This window comes from Acomys minous (genome assembly GCF_964271855.1).
Source record: "Acomys minous genome assembly, chromosome: 6".
Lineage (NCBI taxonomy): Eukaryota > Metazoa > Chordata > Mammalia > Rodentia > Muridae > Acomys > Acomys minous.
In genome coordinates this window covers 52,132,305-52,149,007 of record NC_140487.1, presented here as the reverse complement: position 1 = coordinate 52,149,007, position 16,703 = coordinate 52,132,305, and the positions used below count along the sequence as shown (strand labels likewise).

General features: G+C 44.1%; 1 protein-coding gene across 7 annotated transcripts in view; it reads right to left on the bottom strand.

Moving 5' to 3' along the window:
- Positions 1-16,703, bottom strand: part of PDE1C (phosphodiesterase 1C) — a gene marked incomplete at its 5' end in the record, with an annotated part of 524,017 nt that overhangs the window by 265,220 nt on the left and 242,094 nt on the right. Inside the window, one exon of one of the 7 annotated variants that reach the window (XM_084784997.1) lies at positions 64-716. The exons of the other annotated variants lie outside the window; for them this stretch is intronic. Coding sequence (XP_084641123.1) covers positions 64-164 — 101 coding nt within the window. Of the gene's footprint in view, positions 1-63; positions 717-16,703 lie in introns of those variants that run through there. 7 annotated transcript variants of the gene reach the window in all.

The window sequence follows — 16,703 nt, the reverse complement described above, 5'->3', positions numbered from 1 at the left end:
ATGTGCAGGAAAATAGGGATGAGAGAGGGAAAGGGGGCAAAGGGAATCGGTAGGTTTACTTACAGCCCGCGGAGACGAAGCCAGATTTTCTCGATCTGCTCAGGTTGCAGGTGTTTCAGAGAGTTGCTCTCGAATTCTTCAATTTCCTTGGTTGGAGACTCCATAGCTGCAGGTTCTCACTGGAGGTGAGGTGGAGAGAGCGTGTGTGGTCCCTTCCCAGCCTCTTCTCCTCTCTTGGGTCCAGCCCAGCGAGTCTTTCAGTCACTTTGTCACTTCCCCTGCAGCGTTCCCCCTAGATGGCTCAGAGCCGGCTACGATCACAGGCAACTCCGGCCCCAGGTGCGCACTGGAGGCAGCGGCAGAAAACAGCCATGATACCCGATACTGGCGGGGACAGAAATAAGGATTGTGAGTCTGTCCGGGAGAAAGCACCTCGGGTCTGCTCAGGTTCTTTTTCCCTTTAAACAAAGCCACGGAAGCTACCGGCGGCCCCTGGAGGATTTGGAGGCAAAGAGCGAACTGGGAGGTACCGAGGAGAGAGAAAGTGAGGAGCTGGGTGGAGTGGGATGAGCCTGAGCTGCGGGATGGGCCGCGGGGTGCTCAGACCCCTGCCTCGCTCCGCCCTGTGCCCCGCCTGCCCCGCCTTGGTGCCCCTCACTTACCAGCAGCCTGCTGAGAAGCAAGAACTGACTAGTAAGAAAAGTCTTCTGTCAGCTTGGGGCTAGTGACAAGGCTGGCAGCCGTGTTGCGGAGGGAGGGGACAACACTGTCAGCAGGGCAGGAGCTCCACACCTACCCCCCCTACACACACACACACACAGGCAGCCCTTGGCCACCCAGCCCTATGCCCTGCAATGATGGCTTCCTGGCCTCACTGCATAAAGAACAACGGGGCTCCGCGCCCCAATGAAGCAAAGTCTAGAGCTTCCCCCACACAAAGCCCTGGTGTTTTCTTACTAATGGGATTGATTCATATTCACATTCTCATTCCCTTCCTCTTCGCTCCCCTCCCCCCTCCCTCCCCCTCTGTCCCCTCCCCCCCCCCTCAAAAACACAAATATTACAACAAAAGAGTTTCTTCAAATAATGCCACACGCCTCCTAGGCGTCTCTGTTGGGCGCTGGCTAGGCAGCTGTTGACTTTGGCAGCCAGTCAGCTCCACACAGCTGCCCCATGCTGCTAGATGGTCCCCTTGGTCATGAACAATGTCAATAACATAATTGCCCAGCAGAATGGGACCAGGAAAGCACCTAGAGTAAGGGATCAACTTAAAGGTGAGGACAATTTTTTCATTGCTCAAGTAAATCTCCGTTCATGTGACTTTGGCAAAGGAATGAAAATGATGGTAACTACCTCCTCCTACCAGTTCATCCATTTGGCAATCAGCAATCACTTTCCAGTGATTGGCCATGCACTCCAGCAAAGATAGATCACAAAAATGTCCCCCTCACCTGTCAATCATTCCATTAGTCCATCCTTAAAGGTGCTCAGGAAGTGTATCTTCACTGAGTTAACGCATTATTACTAGGCAGAGAAGACATTAAGCTGCTGCTATGTATTAGTGCGGAGGCCACTTTTTCCTGAATAATAGGACTTATTCAAATTCACCCAGCTGATAACAGTGACTTGGGAAGTGATATGCCAAAAGGAGAACCATTTTGGCCACTTGCTTGGGGGCTAGAAGACAGAAGAGTGATTCTCAAATACGGCGTTTCCATTAGCAGGTTGTGTTTCTTGAGTGGCCTGCTGTCCACCTTCAGATATGTTGTGATCATATCAATGGCAAGCACTGGGCCAAGTACAGGAAACCTCCCCTGGTCCAAACACTGTGCTAACGGCCTCTGCTCACACATGTCTGTGGGCCCTGTATTATCATCCCGTTAGGAGAAAACGGAAGCAGCAGGGCATGCATTGCCTGCTAGAAAGAAATCCAAATTTGAAACAACCAGAGTCGGGGCCGAGGGTCATCATTCCAGCCACACATCCGTGCCCCCAACACAAGATCGTATGTTCTGCACGCTCCAAGTGAGAAACTTTGGCAAAAATGTTTCCTATATCCCTTCCACCTGTGCAATTCTTTGAAGTCATGTAGAGAGACTTGAAAAAGGAAGGCAGATATTACAGGATTTGATTAGGTCAAAGAAAGCCAAATTTAGAAGGAAAACAAACATGCTTTCATTACAACCTAGCAGATGAGAGAAAAGATAAGAAAAGCTTACTAAAATTCTTCCAAGACAAGATTTCATGTTATACTAGATATTTTTTAAACTACATTTATATTAGACAGTTGATAAAATACATACCTTTGCCTTATTTTAGGCTAATGGTGATTTTTTTTTAACACTGGAAGTGTCCTGAAAGACAATTTCATCTTCAAAGTTTTTTTTTTAACCAATAGAGTATTTCAAATAACATCTGTCTTATAGGAGACTCCAATATACTCTGTAACTTCAAATCGTGAAGATGGAGCCACTTTTGTTGCCTGGGGTGAGGAGTTCTTAGTTCTCATGGATTCCATCCACTCTGTCTCTTTTCCAGCTCCTCACCTGGCAAACCACATGCAGATGTGAAAACTGAAGCCAAAACACCATAGAGAGGCTCAGGAGTTCATTCCTACTTTATCCTGTTCAAGTCTTCTCTAACCCACAGTAGGAATTATGTTTTGCTTGACAAGTTCATGTTTTTCTGTTGCTTTCTTCTTTTCTCTTTGGCTGGCGCAGAAGGCTGGATAGCTGCAGCACCAATGTCAATCTCAATTTCTAGTGGAGCTCTATTTGGGAGGAAGCAAATAGATGCAGACTGACCCAGAAACAAAGGTTTGGGAGCCATAATTCTGCTCACAAGTTTACATTGGAGGTTAATTTCTGCTGTGGATTCCTAACTCAGCTTTTTAGTTGGACTGCAGAAAAGTCTCACATAGGCAAATATTACTAAATCCACTCACACAGGCATCCATGTACAAATATATGTGAATGTACATCATACACACGCATAGCTACATACATGCAGCGAGCCGACGGTGTAAAACATCCCCGCAGTTTCCATACAGAAACCCAGCCTAAGTACTAGCAGATATTTGTGCTAACAGCATGCAGTACCATAAAATATTAGAAAGCTACCAAACATGTTTTGTCCCAAACAGAGTTCAAAGAGAAGTTCTATGAATATTTGACGGGTGGAAAACCAAGCTTTTGTAGGCATTTGGAATGCCCCCTTCAGCCAATCTCTTTCCTCTCTGTGATTTAATAAGCTTGGACATGGCACCTATCAGTTATTGAGAACTATTATCTGCTAAGCATATCACGGGCTGGCTCACATGCTCGCTAAAACATACTTCTATAGAAAAGTAAAACTACACTGAGACTCCATCTCCTCCCTGACAGAATGGCAGTCATCAGGAAAATAAATAAAACCAAAGGGTAGCAAGGAAGACGAGAACAAAGAACCCTAATACGCATTCACTTGGGGAATCAGTATAGAGGTCCCTCAAAAACAGTTACTGAAGGACTCAGATGCATCAAGTCAGCACGTCACATAGATATTTGTACATCTTTTTACTGTGGTGCTATCCGTAAGAGCTAAGTATAGGACCCACCTAGGCGTCCATAAGTGGAGGAACAGATGAATAAAATCTGAGAGATATATGCAGTAGAGAACATGGGGCTTCTGTGGCAGCACAGGTGAGAGGGTTCTCTAGCACTGTGGCGTGAATGGAGAGCTACCTGGTGCAGGTGACATTTGAACTTAGATCTTGAATGCGGATGAATAAACGCTGTTTTCATGCAAGGTGGTTGAAGGCAGATGACTCCATAAAGTGAACACATGAAGAAATGAGGTGTGAACAGCTCCACATGTGACTACTGAAACAGCATGAAATATTAGAAGGGTCTTCCAGCCCACTGCAGCCTAGAAGCTTAAGGTTTTTTCTTGAAGACCTGAGCAACCAAGGGCGGTTCCCAGAAAAGTGTCATGTCACATGTAGAGAGTGCCTGCTAGCCAGGAAGTGTATCAGGCATCCTAAACTGAGCTCAGTTCTCTGGGAACCCCACAGGGTGTGCAGCAGCCTCAGAGCGAGCAGCAGCCACAGCCTCTGTTAAGAGGATTCTGGCTATGAGATAGAAACAAGATCCTCAGCGAATGGTCATCCCGGAATACACACCCACAAGTAGTATTATGTGGGCTAAGCAGCCTATAGTTAGGAATATATATATTCATATACAATAGCAATTAATGAAGAAAGAGGACATGAACTCTAAAAAATCCAAAGAGGGACTGTGGGAAAGTGTGGAGGGAAGAAAAGGAAGGAAGAGATTATGTAATTAAATTACAATCTCAAAAATAAATGAAAATATAATAAACAATAAAATGTAGAAGAAGAAGAAGAAGAAGAAGAAGAAGAAGAAGAAGAAGAAGAAGAAGAAGAAGAAGAAGAAGAAGAAGAAGAAACAATATTGTACCTGCCTGCCTAGACCTCCTGAACCCAGCTTGTGTCCTTGACCCATTTTCACAGTTTGCCAGTAACTTCACCAAAAGTGTCAGGGAGATTCTGAAAATAGGATGTTGGAAGAGATAGCAGGCATAACAACAGTTCTCCTTTCTACCTGCACCAGATGTGAGCCACATTCCAGAGGTTTCCTCCTGGCTGGGCCTATGCAATCTCTGCCACACAGACGTCCCTGGGACAGAGGAACTGTTATCCCTACAAAAATGAGAGGCAGTTCCCCAAACTAGCCCTCCTCCAAAATGCAGCTCTGAAAACACACCTGGAGAGTGGCCCAGAGACAGGGTAAAGGAGACAGGGTTAGCACTGAGGTGATGGATCAATAGGTAAAGGGCTTCCTACATAAGCATGGAGTGACACGTCCAAATGCCCAACATCCATGTTTAAAAGAAAGAAAACACAGGGGCAGCAATATATGTCGGTAACTCCAACCTGGTGTCGGGGGAAAGACCCACCTCAAGATTAAGGTGGAGAAGCAACTGCATAACAAACCAATGTCAACCTCCTGCTTACACATACATGCATGCATGTACACACACACACACACAAAATCATGCTAAGCCCACATTCAAATAACACCATGCTACTTTGCGAGTAACATTAGTAACTTACAAGGACAAAATCTGTCCTATTTTTTTCTCTCTCATCCTTAACAAAAGAAGTGACAGGGTGAGGCACAGTATGTGACCCACACATTTTCCGTGCTGTGACAAGATCGTCCCTCTCTGATGGGAGATCAAGTCTCCCATCAGGCTGCACAGGCACATCACTACATCACTGTGCTGTTAAGACAAAATCCTCTTCTCTGGCTTTAGTCAGGCTGAGCGAGTGGGGCCTGAGTTCCTGTCCAGTGTTCACTTTCCCTGACTGGAAAGCCCCAGGTTAGTCAGCTTAGCCTTCCTGAGTCAGGATAGTAACTTATAAGAGTAAAGTATATACTAATTTGTACCTCCTGTCCTTAACAAAAGAAGTGACGGATGGTCTGGTTTTTTTAAATTAAAGGTCAAAACAGCTGCAGGAAGTGCCACATCTGAAGTCACTGTGCTGGACAGGACTCTAAGAAGCATATCTGTGCCTACTCATGCTATAAATTCCATTCCTCTGAACACAGCATTTAGCCAGGGGTAGCACATGACCTACATAGACCCAATTGTCTCCTTATGGGGGCAGGTTTGATGTGGTTACTTGAAGAAAAAGTAAGGTTCAGGTCTCTTTTCTTCGCTTAAGGCTATCTTAGCTTTACCATTACCGGTTCCACCACATAGAATGACCATTTTTTTTAAATGTCATCAACATTAGAGAAACAGAAAAGAAAACAAGATATGAAAAGTATTTTGAGACTCTTAGTCCTGTTGTACCTAAATCCAGAAATACCAGCGGACGTTGAAGTTGCATAAACCATATTATAGCTCCTTCCTTCTTTGTTTAACATTTATTAGTTGCAGTCAGATTTGTGTCGCCGTGTCACTACTCCTGTGAAGGGCAGTCATAGGGAGTAAAAATAATGTCTTACCAATGTCTTGAACAACAAGGCTCTTGTAAATCAATACCCCCTTCCCTTTGATCCATATGACCGAATGCCAGGGAAGGAGACTGGAACACTATGCAGAATGTACACAATGCAGAAAAATCTGAGGACCCTTTGTTATTGAGATGGTAAGATAAAGCTGGCATCTGGTCTCTTGATAATGCACCGTCAAGCTACTGCCATGGAACATTGGCTCCTCAACACTGAATGAGTCATTTATGACTCTCATCATCCTTGTTTTAAAGTGTAATGGCTGAGACATCACCCCCCTACCACTGCCCTGGCTGAGGCCAGGGCTTCTCTCCCGCCAGCCTATGATCCGCCAGCTATTGGCAGGCAGTGGGATGGTGCCCTGTGGCCACTCTGCCTCTTGAAATACACTGCTAAGCCAGCAGAATTAGCTTGGCTGCACTAATGAAATTGAAATTTTTGTTCACGCAAAAGTGCTGATGCTACTACAGTCAGCCGAATTCTGGTCCAAACATACATAAATCAGCCAGTTGCACTTTGTACAGCTGTAAAGCAAGTTTGAATATGGAAAGTCTTGGAGCCGCTGGCGAGATCTTGCCATCCTTTTCCCTGAGTCCCTGGTTCTACTAGGAAGGAATCCGCATCCCTCAAGTGATGCACCTGCACAAGAGAGTGGGTCGTGAAGTTGGGGTGGAAAGCCATGTTCCAATCCTATGTTCTAGTGTCAAGAATGGCTTCACATCCACTTGGGTTAATTGGCATGCTCTTAGGTAAGAAAAAATAAGGAATACCCACTGAACATATAGGACATTAGCAACAGCTTCCAGAAGTCTCTTGGGAAATAAATAAACTAGAAGGGAGAGGTTTCAGTGAAGTGGGATGCGCATGACTTACAGGAACAAAGAACCTTCTATGGTGTTCACAAGTGAGTCAGGGCTGTGGGCAGCCTGGACTGCCATGTTAAATATGGGAGTTTCTTTGCTCTTGCCAATGAGCAAGAGTTAGAATTAATTGAGCAGGTATGTAGTCTAGAAAAATTAGATTAAAAAATAAAAAAGGTTTTTCACCATTTTTGGAAGTCTACTAGAGGTAAAGATTTATATGTCCTTATCTATATACCTGGGGTAAATGCCCTATAAAAAAGAAGAAAAAATGAGATCTTTTAAATTCATGCATTAGCTCAACAAATATTTTTGTAATATGAGCAATGCAATAGCCAAAGGCACACCAAAAAACAACAAATATATCATTGTAAAGGTAATAACTGATAAAATAAAGAATGTCAGGGATTGTGCAACTCTGAGAGTTTGAGGCAAGTTGGGCCTACATAGTGGGTTTCATACCAGCCAGGACTGCACAATGAGACACTGTCTCAAAAGAAAAGAAACAACATAATACAAAGAATAATGGCAATGTGAGTTGTATATGACTAAAGAGGTATTTAAGATGTGATTTTGCTGTATAATGAGTAAAAAAAAAAGTGTCTTAAAGTACAATATCCAATATGATTTAGTGGCTACAAAATTCAATTTACTTTCACTGTCATATCTGGTGCCTTGGTGGGGAGAGCTAGAAGCCCTCTCTTGCCCTCTCCTCTCCTCCACTCCCCTCTATATGTCTCTCTATTCATCCTCTTTCCTCCCCTCCCCCTTCCTTTCTTCCTTTTTCCTGGCATAGTGCCCCTGTGTGATGTAAGGACGTGGCTAGCTTAGACTTCCTCACCATGCAGCTTGATTGCAAGGAGGAGGCAGATGCTGCCAGGCCTCTTCAAGCCTAGGCTCAAAAATGGCCTAGCATCCTTTCTGCTGCAGTTGGTTAGTTGAAGCAATCAGGAAGCCTGCTCTGAATTGCTGGAGGAGAAATACACTCCACTTCTTGATGGATGAATATGAAAGAAGAGTTACTGATTTTGCAGACCTCTTTGATCTACATGGGTGTCTAGCATGGCCTCCGTGAATGGATAACATCTAAAAGAAAGAAAAAAAAAACTTGGAGGAGGAATTGGCAGAATAACAAGTAGGAGTAAAACATCTGGAAAGAAAGAAAGAAAGAAAGAAAAGAAACAACATGCCCAAGGATCCTGAGACATGAAGGAATTTGATGAACTCAGGACCTGTGTACAAGGATGTTGCAAATAGCCAGCAAGTGGAGCCAGAGAAGAGGCTTGAGAGCCGGCTTAAGGATCTATTGACCACAGGTCTCCTAAGAGTAGGGGTCATGAATACCCTGTCCATCACTGCTCCTCCCGGGACTTCTGAGAAAACGACTGGGAAATTCATTTCACTTGAGGCCATAGGTTTCATTTACCATTGAGGCTGGCCCACGAGAGACGTAAGATCAATAATACTGACTCTTCCATTGGCCCTAGAGTTGCTGTGGGACGGCGCAGGGAAAGATAATGAGTGGCTGCTGCCCAGAGTCATATTTTGGAGAATAAAGAGTTAATTTTCAGCTACTGGCCAGAAGATGATCAGTCCTTAAGCCCTCCAAGTAAACTGAATGTTACTCATCATGTGACTCAGCACACCGAAATGGGAAATAGCACTGCTCCTGGCAGTTCTTTTTTGAAAATTGTCCTTAGGCACCTGTCAGTGGTCTAAACTAAGCTTCAAGGTTCTCAAAACTGAAAGGATTTTAAGACTCAGGATAAAGGAATTTGATGTCATTAATCTCTTCCACATGCATGCTTTTAGCAGACCCTTGTTTAATAATAATAATAATAATAATAATAATAATAATAATAATAATAATAATAATAAAACAACCCACAAGACACCTTAAATGTCTACAATCCTCATCACATATAGACTGTTGATGTTTTTATTTGTGGCTATTTCTTCTGAGAAATGAAGTTGATGCACTAAACAGGGACTAAGACTTGATCTGTGGAGAAAAATGGAAAGTTCTAGGGACGATTAAAAGTAATTTGCATGCAAAATGAATCTCAGCTAAAGGCTCTGAAGCTGTTCATACCACCAATGCCAGCTTGAGACCAGGGGCCTCTTGCATACAACTATATAGCGTTCTGCCATCTCAGCTGGATGTTACGGAGAAATAGCGTCTCTACAATGAGATTTAGGAGGCAGTTAGTGATTCCAACCAAAGCACTAAAGGGAGTGAGTGCTGAGCACTTAAAAGAAGCTCATATTGAGTCAATGAAGACCATGCCAGAAAGCATCCTGCTCTCATTGGACAAAGCAAAGAGAGCCTCTAAATCACAGGAAAGCTTTCAGTTAGCAAGTGCTCTCCCCTACCCAGGCACAAAGAACCTTTGTGAAAAAGAGTCCTCATATATCACCTATTCAAATAACATAGCAGAAGAGTCCCCTGCAAACTACGTGGAAGTCAGCCCCATCTGCCGTAAGGGTTCTTTCCAAATAGTTAAATATTTCCCATGCATTCCTACTCCATATGTAACTCAACCCATCAGAAACCAGCCATCCTGCCAGATGGATTCTACATGATACCCTAAGGCTGCTGCTATTGCTTTGGACTTTTGGATGTATTTTCTACTCATTGGTTGCAGGTTCATCTGCCTCAGTCAACAAGTAGCGAGTCAGAGAGGAACTTATAAGATATAAAATTATTCTAAAGCCCATGCACCAGTTACAGTGGAGAGCAAACTCAATAGAGAGTCAGTGACAAAGTGTTGGTCATGACTTACGAGCTAATCTTGATAACCTTGGCTTTCAGAAACAACCTTCCCAATAAACTAGAAAAGCACTATGTCGAAATACAGGAGACAACATCACTGAGCCTCTTTGTACATTTGATTAGCATGTCACTGTGAGCCTTCCTTCCATGTAACTAGCTAGGTTTTGATGCTGTAACTGTAAATTCATCTTCATAAGCTGCTTAGAACATAAAGAAAAAAATAGAAGGAAAGAAAACTTCCTCTGTAAAAAGCTGTGAAATATTTTACAGCATAAAGATTTCAGGAAATGACTGGGTTTCTCTCTTAAACCAATTAGACAGATGCTTATATCTGAGAGCTTATCTAAGCTTGCTCCTCAAAGTACCTCTAAATGTCTGATTCTGGGCCTTTGGGCAGTGCCTTACACCACATCATTTTACACTTCCAGAAACACAGACCTGCTGGCTGAGGCCCCTTGCTTGGCATTTTTTGCAAACACTTGGGGCCAGGTTTTCTAATCAGCAGGGTACATATGCCATGGCAGCTGGAACCCCTGAGCAGCAAGGAGACCTCATTTGTCCCAGCTGCCTGTAATCATGGCACCAAATCAATATCCTGTCAGAGGGCGCTTGCTTGGCAGCACCTGCAATCGCTAGCAGTCCGGGTGACTCTGTGACGTAGCCAGGTGTTTGCACAGTGGAGGAAAATCCCTCTTGGTACCACCAGCTCTGACCTCACTCCAGGAGAGTGCACTCACCCATCTCTAATCACCCGTGAAATGCTGCAGAAAAGAAGCAAGAGGTGCCAGGACAGGCTGGGAGGAAGCAGCCCAGGGGGATGACCAAATCTGACTCATCTTGTCACATTTCAAGAAAAGCTGGATCACAGGTTGGCTTGCTGCCAGGGGACACAGAAGACAGAGAATACCTTTCCTGTTCCCAGTAGACAAAGACTGAGCAATGCAGCTAAAGGAAAATCGCCAATATCAATAATTCATTGGAACCCATGGCTGTCATATTTTTCTGCTATCTTAGGAACTAGGCAGTTGTCAAAATATAGCTCCAAAAGGCCATATGTGGACAGAGCCTCTACTGTTAATGAAAGGGCAGGTTAGCCCTGGACAGCCTCCAGAAGGCACCTCTCCATCTCTGTCCTGTCCTCAAGCATAAATGCTATGACAAACATAAGTGTCAACAGTGAGAACCAAGGTAATAGTCACCGCAGCCAGTTTTTATATCAGATGCACTGTATGCACTGCTCTTTCTGCAAGCAGATTGTCTACAAAGTTCTCACACTGAACTTTCCGAAGCAAGTTCAAGGTCACAGACACAGTGGTGGAACTGGCTATCAGCCAAAGGCTGCCATTGACATACAGAACACTGGCACCTCTTAGAAGCAGGCATTTGGGGTGTAAGTTCACTAGCTGGTCTGAACACCCAAGTTCTCAATCCATAAAGCTCTGGCTTTGTAATTACTGACCACTGCAGGCTGCTTTTAAACAGCTTCGTGAACAAGAGTGAAGGGACTCAGTACAACCACTAGCCCAAGGCTCCAGCTGTGGGCAGCGACAATGCTGAAATTAAAAGGCAGCTGCAGTTCCTGCTGTGGGGACCATTTCAGTCATTTGGCTGAGGCTCTTGAAATAGGTCCTGGGACTCAGAACTCCACAGAGCAGCTGTGATGGAGCAAGGGACCCAGGGGATGTAGGCTGCGCAACATCCATAGGGAAGTAACACTCTCCTCCCAAACAGTTTCCAGTAATGCAAAAAATACATATGCGTTACAACCCTGAGAGAAACCCTCAAAGCAAAGCTAGGGAACCTGGGTTTTTAAAAAGCTCTGTACATCACTTAGCAAAGACATTCTCTATCACCACAATTCATTTCCTTACTATTGCCTCAAAGCATCATTCTTCCTCTGCCGAAAGGCCAGGGACCACACATTATACAGAGAGTTCTGTTGGCGTCTATAAGGCAGAACAAAATAGTTTCTTAATGTTGTCTTTTCAACTCTTCCCAATCAATCCATCTATGTTTTATCTCTGGGTGCTCACAGGAGATTCAGGAAATCCAAGGAAAACATGTTCCTAGAATGACGCATGGAAATAAATACAGACGAGGAGAGCGGGATTAAAAGCTACAGAGCCGAAAATAGCGTGCAGCCTTAATCTTAACAGCGTTAACCACAACAACAGCAAATTATCTCCCACTGGGACAGCCCTGTTCACAGGCTGCCCAAGTCAGGGCACAGAACACACTGAGTTCCCAAGGGCTTTAGCCTCCATGATCCAGGCTCCTTGCAGATTAATGAAGTATTCCTTACACCTGTGTCTATACTTCTTGTCCTCTTATTTTAGCCATCTCAGAGGTGGTTTGATTCACACGGTGACAAGATTTTATTCCAGAGATCCATATAGTAATGACCTTAACAAGTCCAGGCTTTCTTCTCACCACCCCAGAGGCTGAGAAGGCCCAGGGCCAACACCAAACAAAAGCTGTTGCACACCTTCTTCTATGTTCTGCTTTCATTTCCTTTAGGTACATACCTAGGATGGTAGATCACATGGTAGTTCTAATTTTAGATTTCTGAGGAATGCCCATACTGCTTTCTATAGTTGCTGTAATAAAACAATAGTGTATAAGAGTCCCACATCCTTACTTGTATTAGATGTATTTTTTTTAAATAGTAGCTGTTCTGGCTGAGATAGAATGTAGTTTTGTTTGGCTTTTTCCTGATGGTTAAAAATATTGAGCATTTTTCCACATACTACCGGGCATTTGTATTATTTCTTTGGAGGAGTGTCTGTTCAGATCATTTATCCATTTTGGGGGGGGGGGTTTGGTTACTTGTGAAGGTTTTTTTTTTTTATTTATAAAGTCTAGGTGTTAATCCTGTCTGAGACAAACAGCTGGCACAGATTCTCTCCTACTCTATGGTCTGTGTCTTCAGGCCAGCGTTCCCTTCACTCTAGAGAAGCGTTTTAATTTGGTATGATCCTTTTATCAGTTCTTGCTTTTGTTCCCTGGGCTACTGAGTGTTCACTTGGGAAATCTGTTCTATTATCTTGACATGTTTCTCTTTTTAGTAGTTTCTGAGTCGTATGCCTAGCATTACGGTGTTTGAGTCATTCTGCATTACGTATAATACAGGGTAAGAGATAGGGATCTAGTTTCAGCCTTCACCTGGATAACCAGTTCAGGGCACCACGTTCTGAAGACATTCAATCCTCTTTACAACTGTGTGGCAACAACTACTATGATCTTCGCCTCCAGTCCCAGTGCCCTTCCTAGCACTTTCTTAGTGAATACTCACTAGGAAACATACTGTTATTTACAGATGGGAAGCTGTGGGTAGCCAACAGGAGAACTGGGATTTAAACTCAGTGTGCCTTGATTAATAGTTGATCAGATGCTCTGAGAACAACAATACAGACAAAATAAATTTTATGCTATGTTGGTACCCAGAGCTGTGGACAAAGGGCAAAGTGAATCAGGGAGCAAAAGTGTGCGAAGGGGCTTCCAGTAAAATGGGCTCATGGGATTGGCCTCAACAAAAAAGGGGAGATGTGAACAAAGACTTGGTGGAAATGAGAGAGCAAACAGAAGAGCACGCTATGGGTAAGGAAGGACTGGGTTGTGCAGCAGTTAAGGGAGCTGTGCCAAATAAAGCTGGGACTGGATGAACAAGTGATGCCTACAGGAAATAGAACTGAGAAATAAGATGGAGAAGGACCAGGATCTTGTGTCAGTCATTGCAAAGCCTTCAGCTGACACTCAGAATGGAAGTCTTTGCAAGATCCAAAGCAGAGCAGGGTAAGGAATGCTACTTGGATTTGATTAAGAACATTTTGAGAGCTACCAGCAATCAATGACTTCTGAGAGAAAAAGAGTCAATTTGCCTCCAAGGAAACACCGCAATAGGTTATCCAATTCCAAATTATCAACCCTAAACACACTTGAGAACTACTGAATGGACTCAGTAGGTTATGTATATACATATATTTGTAGTAGTAGCAGCAGTAATAATAATAATAATAATAATAATAATAATAATAATAATAATAATAATAATAATAATAGAAGAAATTTGAAGGGAGCATGGGGGCAGGTTGAAAGAGTGAGAGGGAGGAGTGAAAATGCAGTACTCATGTGTGAAGGTTTGATCTTTTTAAACCTACTTTATTTGGGGCTTCCTTAATACATCTACCTCCCTTCCACTGACCCTAGGTAGGAGAGAAAGAAGGTTAATAGGGACATGAGAGGTAGACCATCTTAGACTCAGTTCCTTAGGGCAATTCCACTCTTTGCATGTAGGATTCCAACAAACCCCTTAAACGGCAAACCAGCAATCAAGCAAAAGTGACAGCAACTGCAGCTTTTCTCTGGAGCTTTTCTCTCTAGGAGTGTCTTGAAGAAAAGAGATGCAAAGCAAAGAAGCCAAGGGATGCGAAGCAATGCAAAATCTATCTCTCTTTGGCTTTGGGGCTAGTTATACCTTCCTATAGTCCATACAGGATGTTTTTCAACTGGAAAAAGCATGTTGAAGTTGCACAAGGCAGTTCCCATTCAAGCTAACAAACATCACATGCCCTCACATGAGGCAGTTCCACATCCCACACTTGGGATCAAAACAAAAACATGTTTACGTCCACTAGACACATGTGAAACACTAAAAAACAAAATGGTAAATCATAATTTAAAAAGACAAGTTTGTTTGCATTGCTTATTGAGGATGGAGCATGGCAGAGGCACAGGGCAGAAGTGAAGAGATGGGACAGAGACATCAGGCAGCCTCTCAAAGGCAGTGGAGGCTCATCTGAGGTGGTAGACATGGAGATGAGCAGCAGTGTAGCCATATATGTATGAGAAGAGAGGAGAAAAGAGCCCGAAGAACAACCCCAGAGTCTATATTGGCTCACCCCTGTCTTCTGAGGAGGCGAGCCTGAAAGCTGCTCTTTGACTTGCAAGGTCAATGGAAGAGAAACAGCATGATATATAGTTTCCAGGCTTCCTCTTTTACTGAGACATCCTTTGATGCTTACTCTGGGCAGCTGTGAAAAGTGAGGGAGCTCCTTTAAAAGCCCATATTCTTCACTTGACTTCACTTATGTAAAGCAAGCTTTGGGAAGCCCTGCCTTTGTGATGCTACCCAACCTTGCTGCCTTCTACACTGCACTCCCGCTTGTCTGCCTGGCAGGTTACCTGGAATCGCCCTCCTTGCTGCCATACAGTGTGGCTCCTGCGCAACTTTCTAAAGCCAGGAACAGCAAAGAGATGTTTCATTCCAGATGACAAGTGCCAGAAGCCAGGGCTGTCCCTTCTCCAGTCACTAACAAGGCCAACATTTCTGGATAACCTAGGCTGCCACACACAAATGCAACCCATCAGTTCTGAGCCTAGTCAAGTACAACTATAGGGTCCCTGCCAGAACTCCCTGCTTGGCCAGGGAGACATCCTGTGGGGTGAAAGCAGAATCTGTGAGGCTTTGCAGATGGTAGGTCTCTTGCTTTTAGAAATACTAAAATGAAAATCCAAAGATGATAGAAAACATATTTCTACAAAGAAAGGTTTTGTAACACATGTACTATGTATAAGGCACTAAACTGAAGACTTTTGAAAGGATAATCTTGCATAATCTATACACCTTCCTGGGAACCCAGCATTGTTTTACTCTGTAATGATTAGAAAGCTAAGCACTTTCTCCAAAAAGACTAGTCAGAGCAGAGATCTGACTTCAAATTCCAGCTTTCTGCCAGCTGCCTCTAAGATGCCAACTGTCCCTGCCTCCTGCTCTGAGTGGTTCCTGGAACCTTAGTTTTTAAACTCATGGAAGTCTTAGGAAACAAGGACAAGATGGTCACCTCGCTGCCTCTTAACACTTGAAGTATACATGTAGAAAAAAAATGCAATCGCTTCAAAGGTTCCCAGAAGATGATGTAGAGTAAGTACCCAGGGTGCTCGCCTTTCAGAAGAGCATGCTGCTTCCCATTCCACTCATGCCCATGTTCTGAGATTCCAAGAGCTGAGTCCCTGGCGAAAATCTGCCGCAAGTAATCAACCCCCTTCTTCCCACACCACGATCCTCCAACTGCTCGCTGCTAGCAGCTTGCCAGCTGTGAGCCAACAGACTCTCTTGCTCTGATCATAATTTACGCTTCTGTGGAATTTACTCCAGCCCAGGAGTCTGGCCTGGGATCTCACAGAAGGGGTTTGGTAACGAAGGATCAGATTCAGCTGTTAAAGGTTGTGTTTTACTTCTTCAGGATCTGGGCTACACCGTGGCCTAGGACTGCTCCCTCACTCATTCCACAGATACAGATGTCTACTTTGTGCCACAGCTGGGCTCTTCACATGAATTCTGCTACATAGCAAAGGTCTCTTCATCCAGGAGTGCTATTGGAGACCTGGGGCATGGCACCGTAAGGGAAACGCAGAAGCTATCATCATGTGACTTGATCACAGAAACACAGAAACTGAGAGTAGAAAATAACAAGGCTGACCATGGACTTCCAGTAGCCAGCTCAACTATTCTGGGAACAAGAGGCCCTTGGATCAGCTTGTAGGCTCTAGAACACCAGTGATATGGTAGGCCCATGCCGTATCAAGGCCCCTCTGTTCTCCTCGTCATATGCTGGGCAGACAGGACGACACAACCTGCTTGATTCTCTCAATCCTGGGTCACACATCCACGGTTGTGTAGAAGGAGTTACTATCACTCTGGAGCCTCCCTGTCTCCCTTTTATGTTCAGCCGAGCGTTCCAATGAAGTCCTGTGCTAGTAAATGGTTAACAACTGACTCTGGGTCGAGGCCTGGGCAGACTTGACTTTCAGTATTAGTTGGTTGCTGTAGTGTAAATAGTGTAATCATAGCCGGCTCCAAACCACCAACCTAATATAACTTCTTTCGCTAATTGAGTTCATGTGTATTACTTCCGAGCAACTTAAAACTGCTGTAAAAGAGGGAAGGCCACTATTATGGCATGGATGAAGAAACAGCCTAGTTGTGGTCAAGTGACCGCCAACTGAATAGCTCAACTGAATAACCCCAAGCCTTATGGATTATTCATCAAT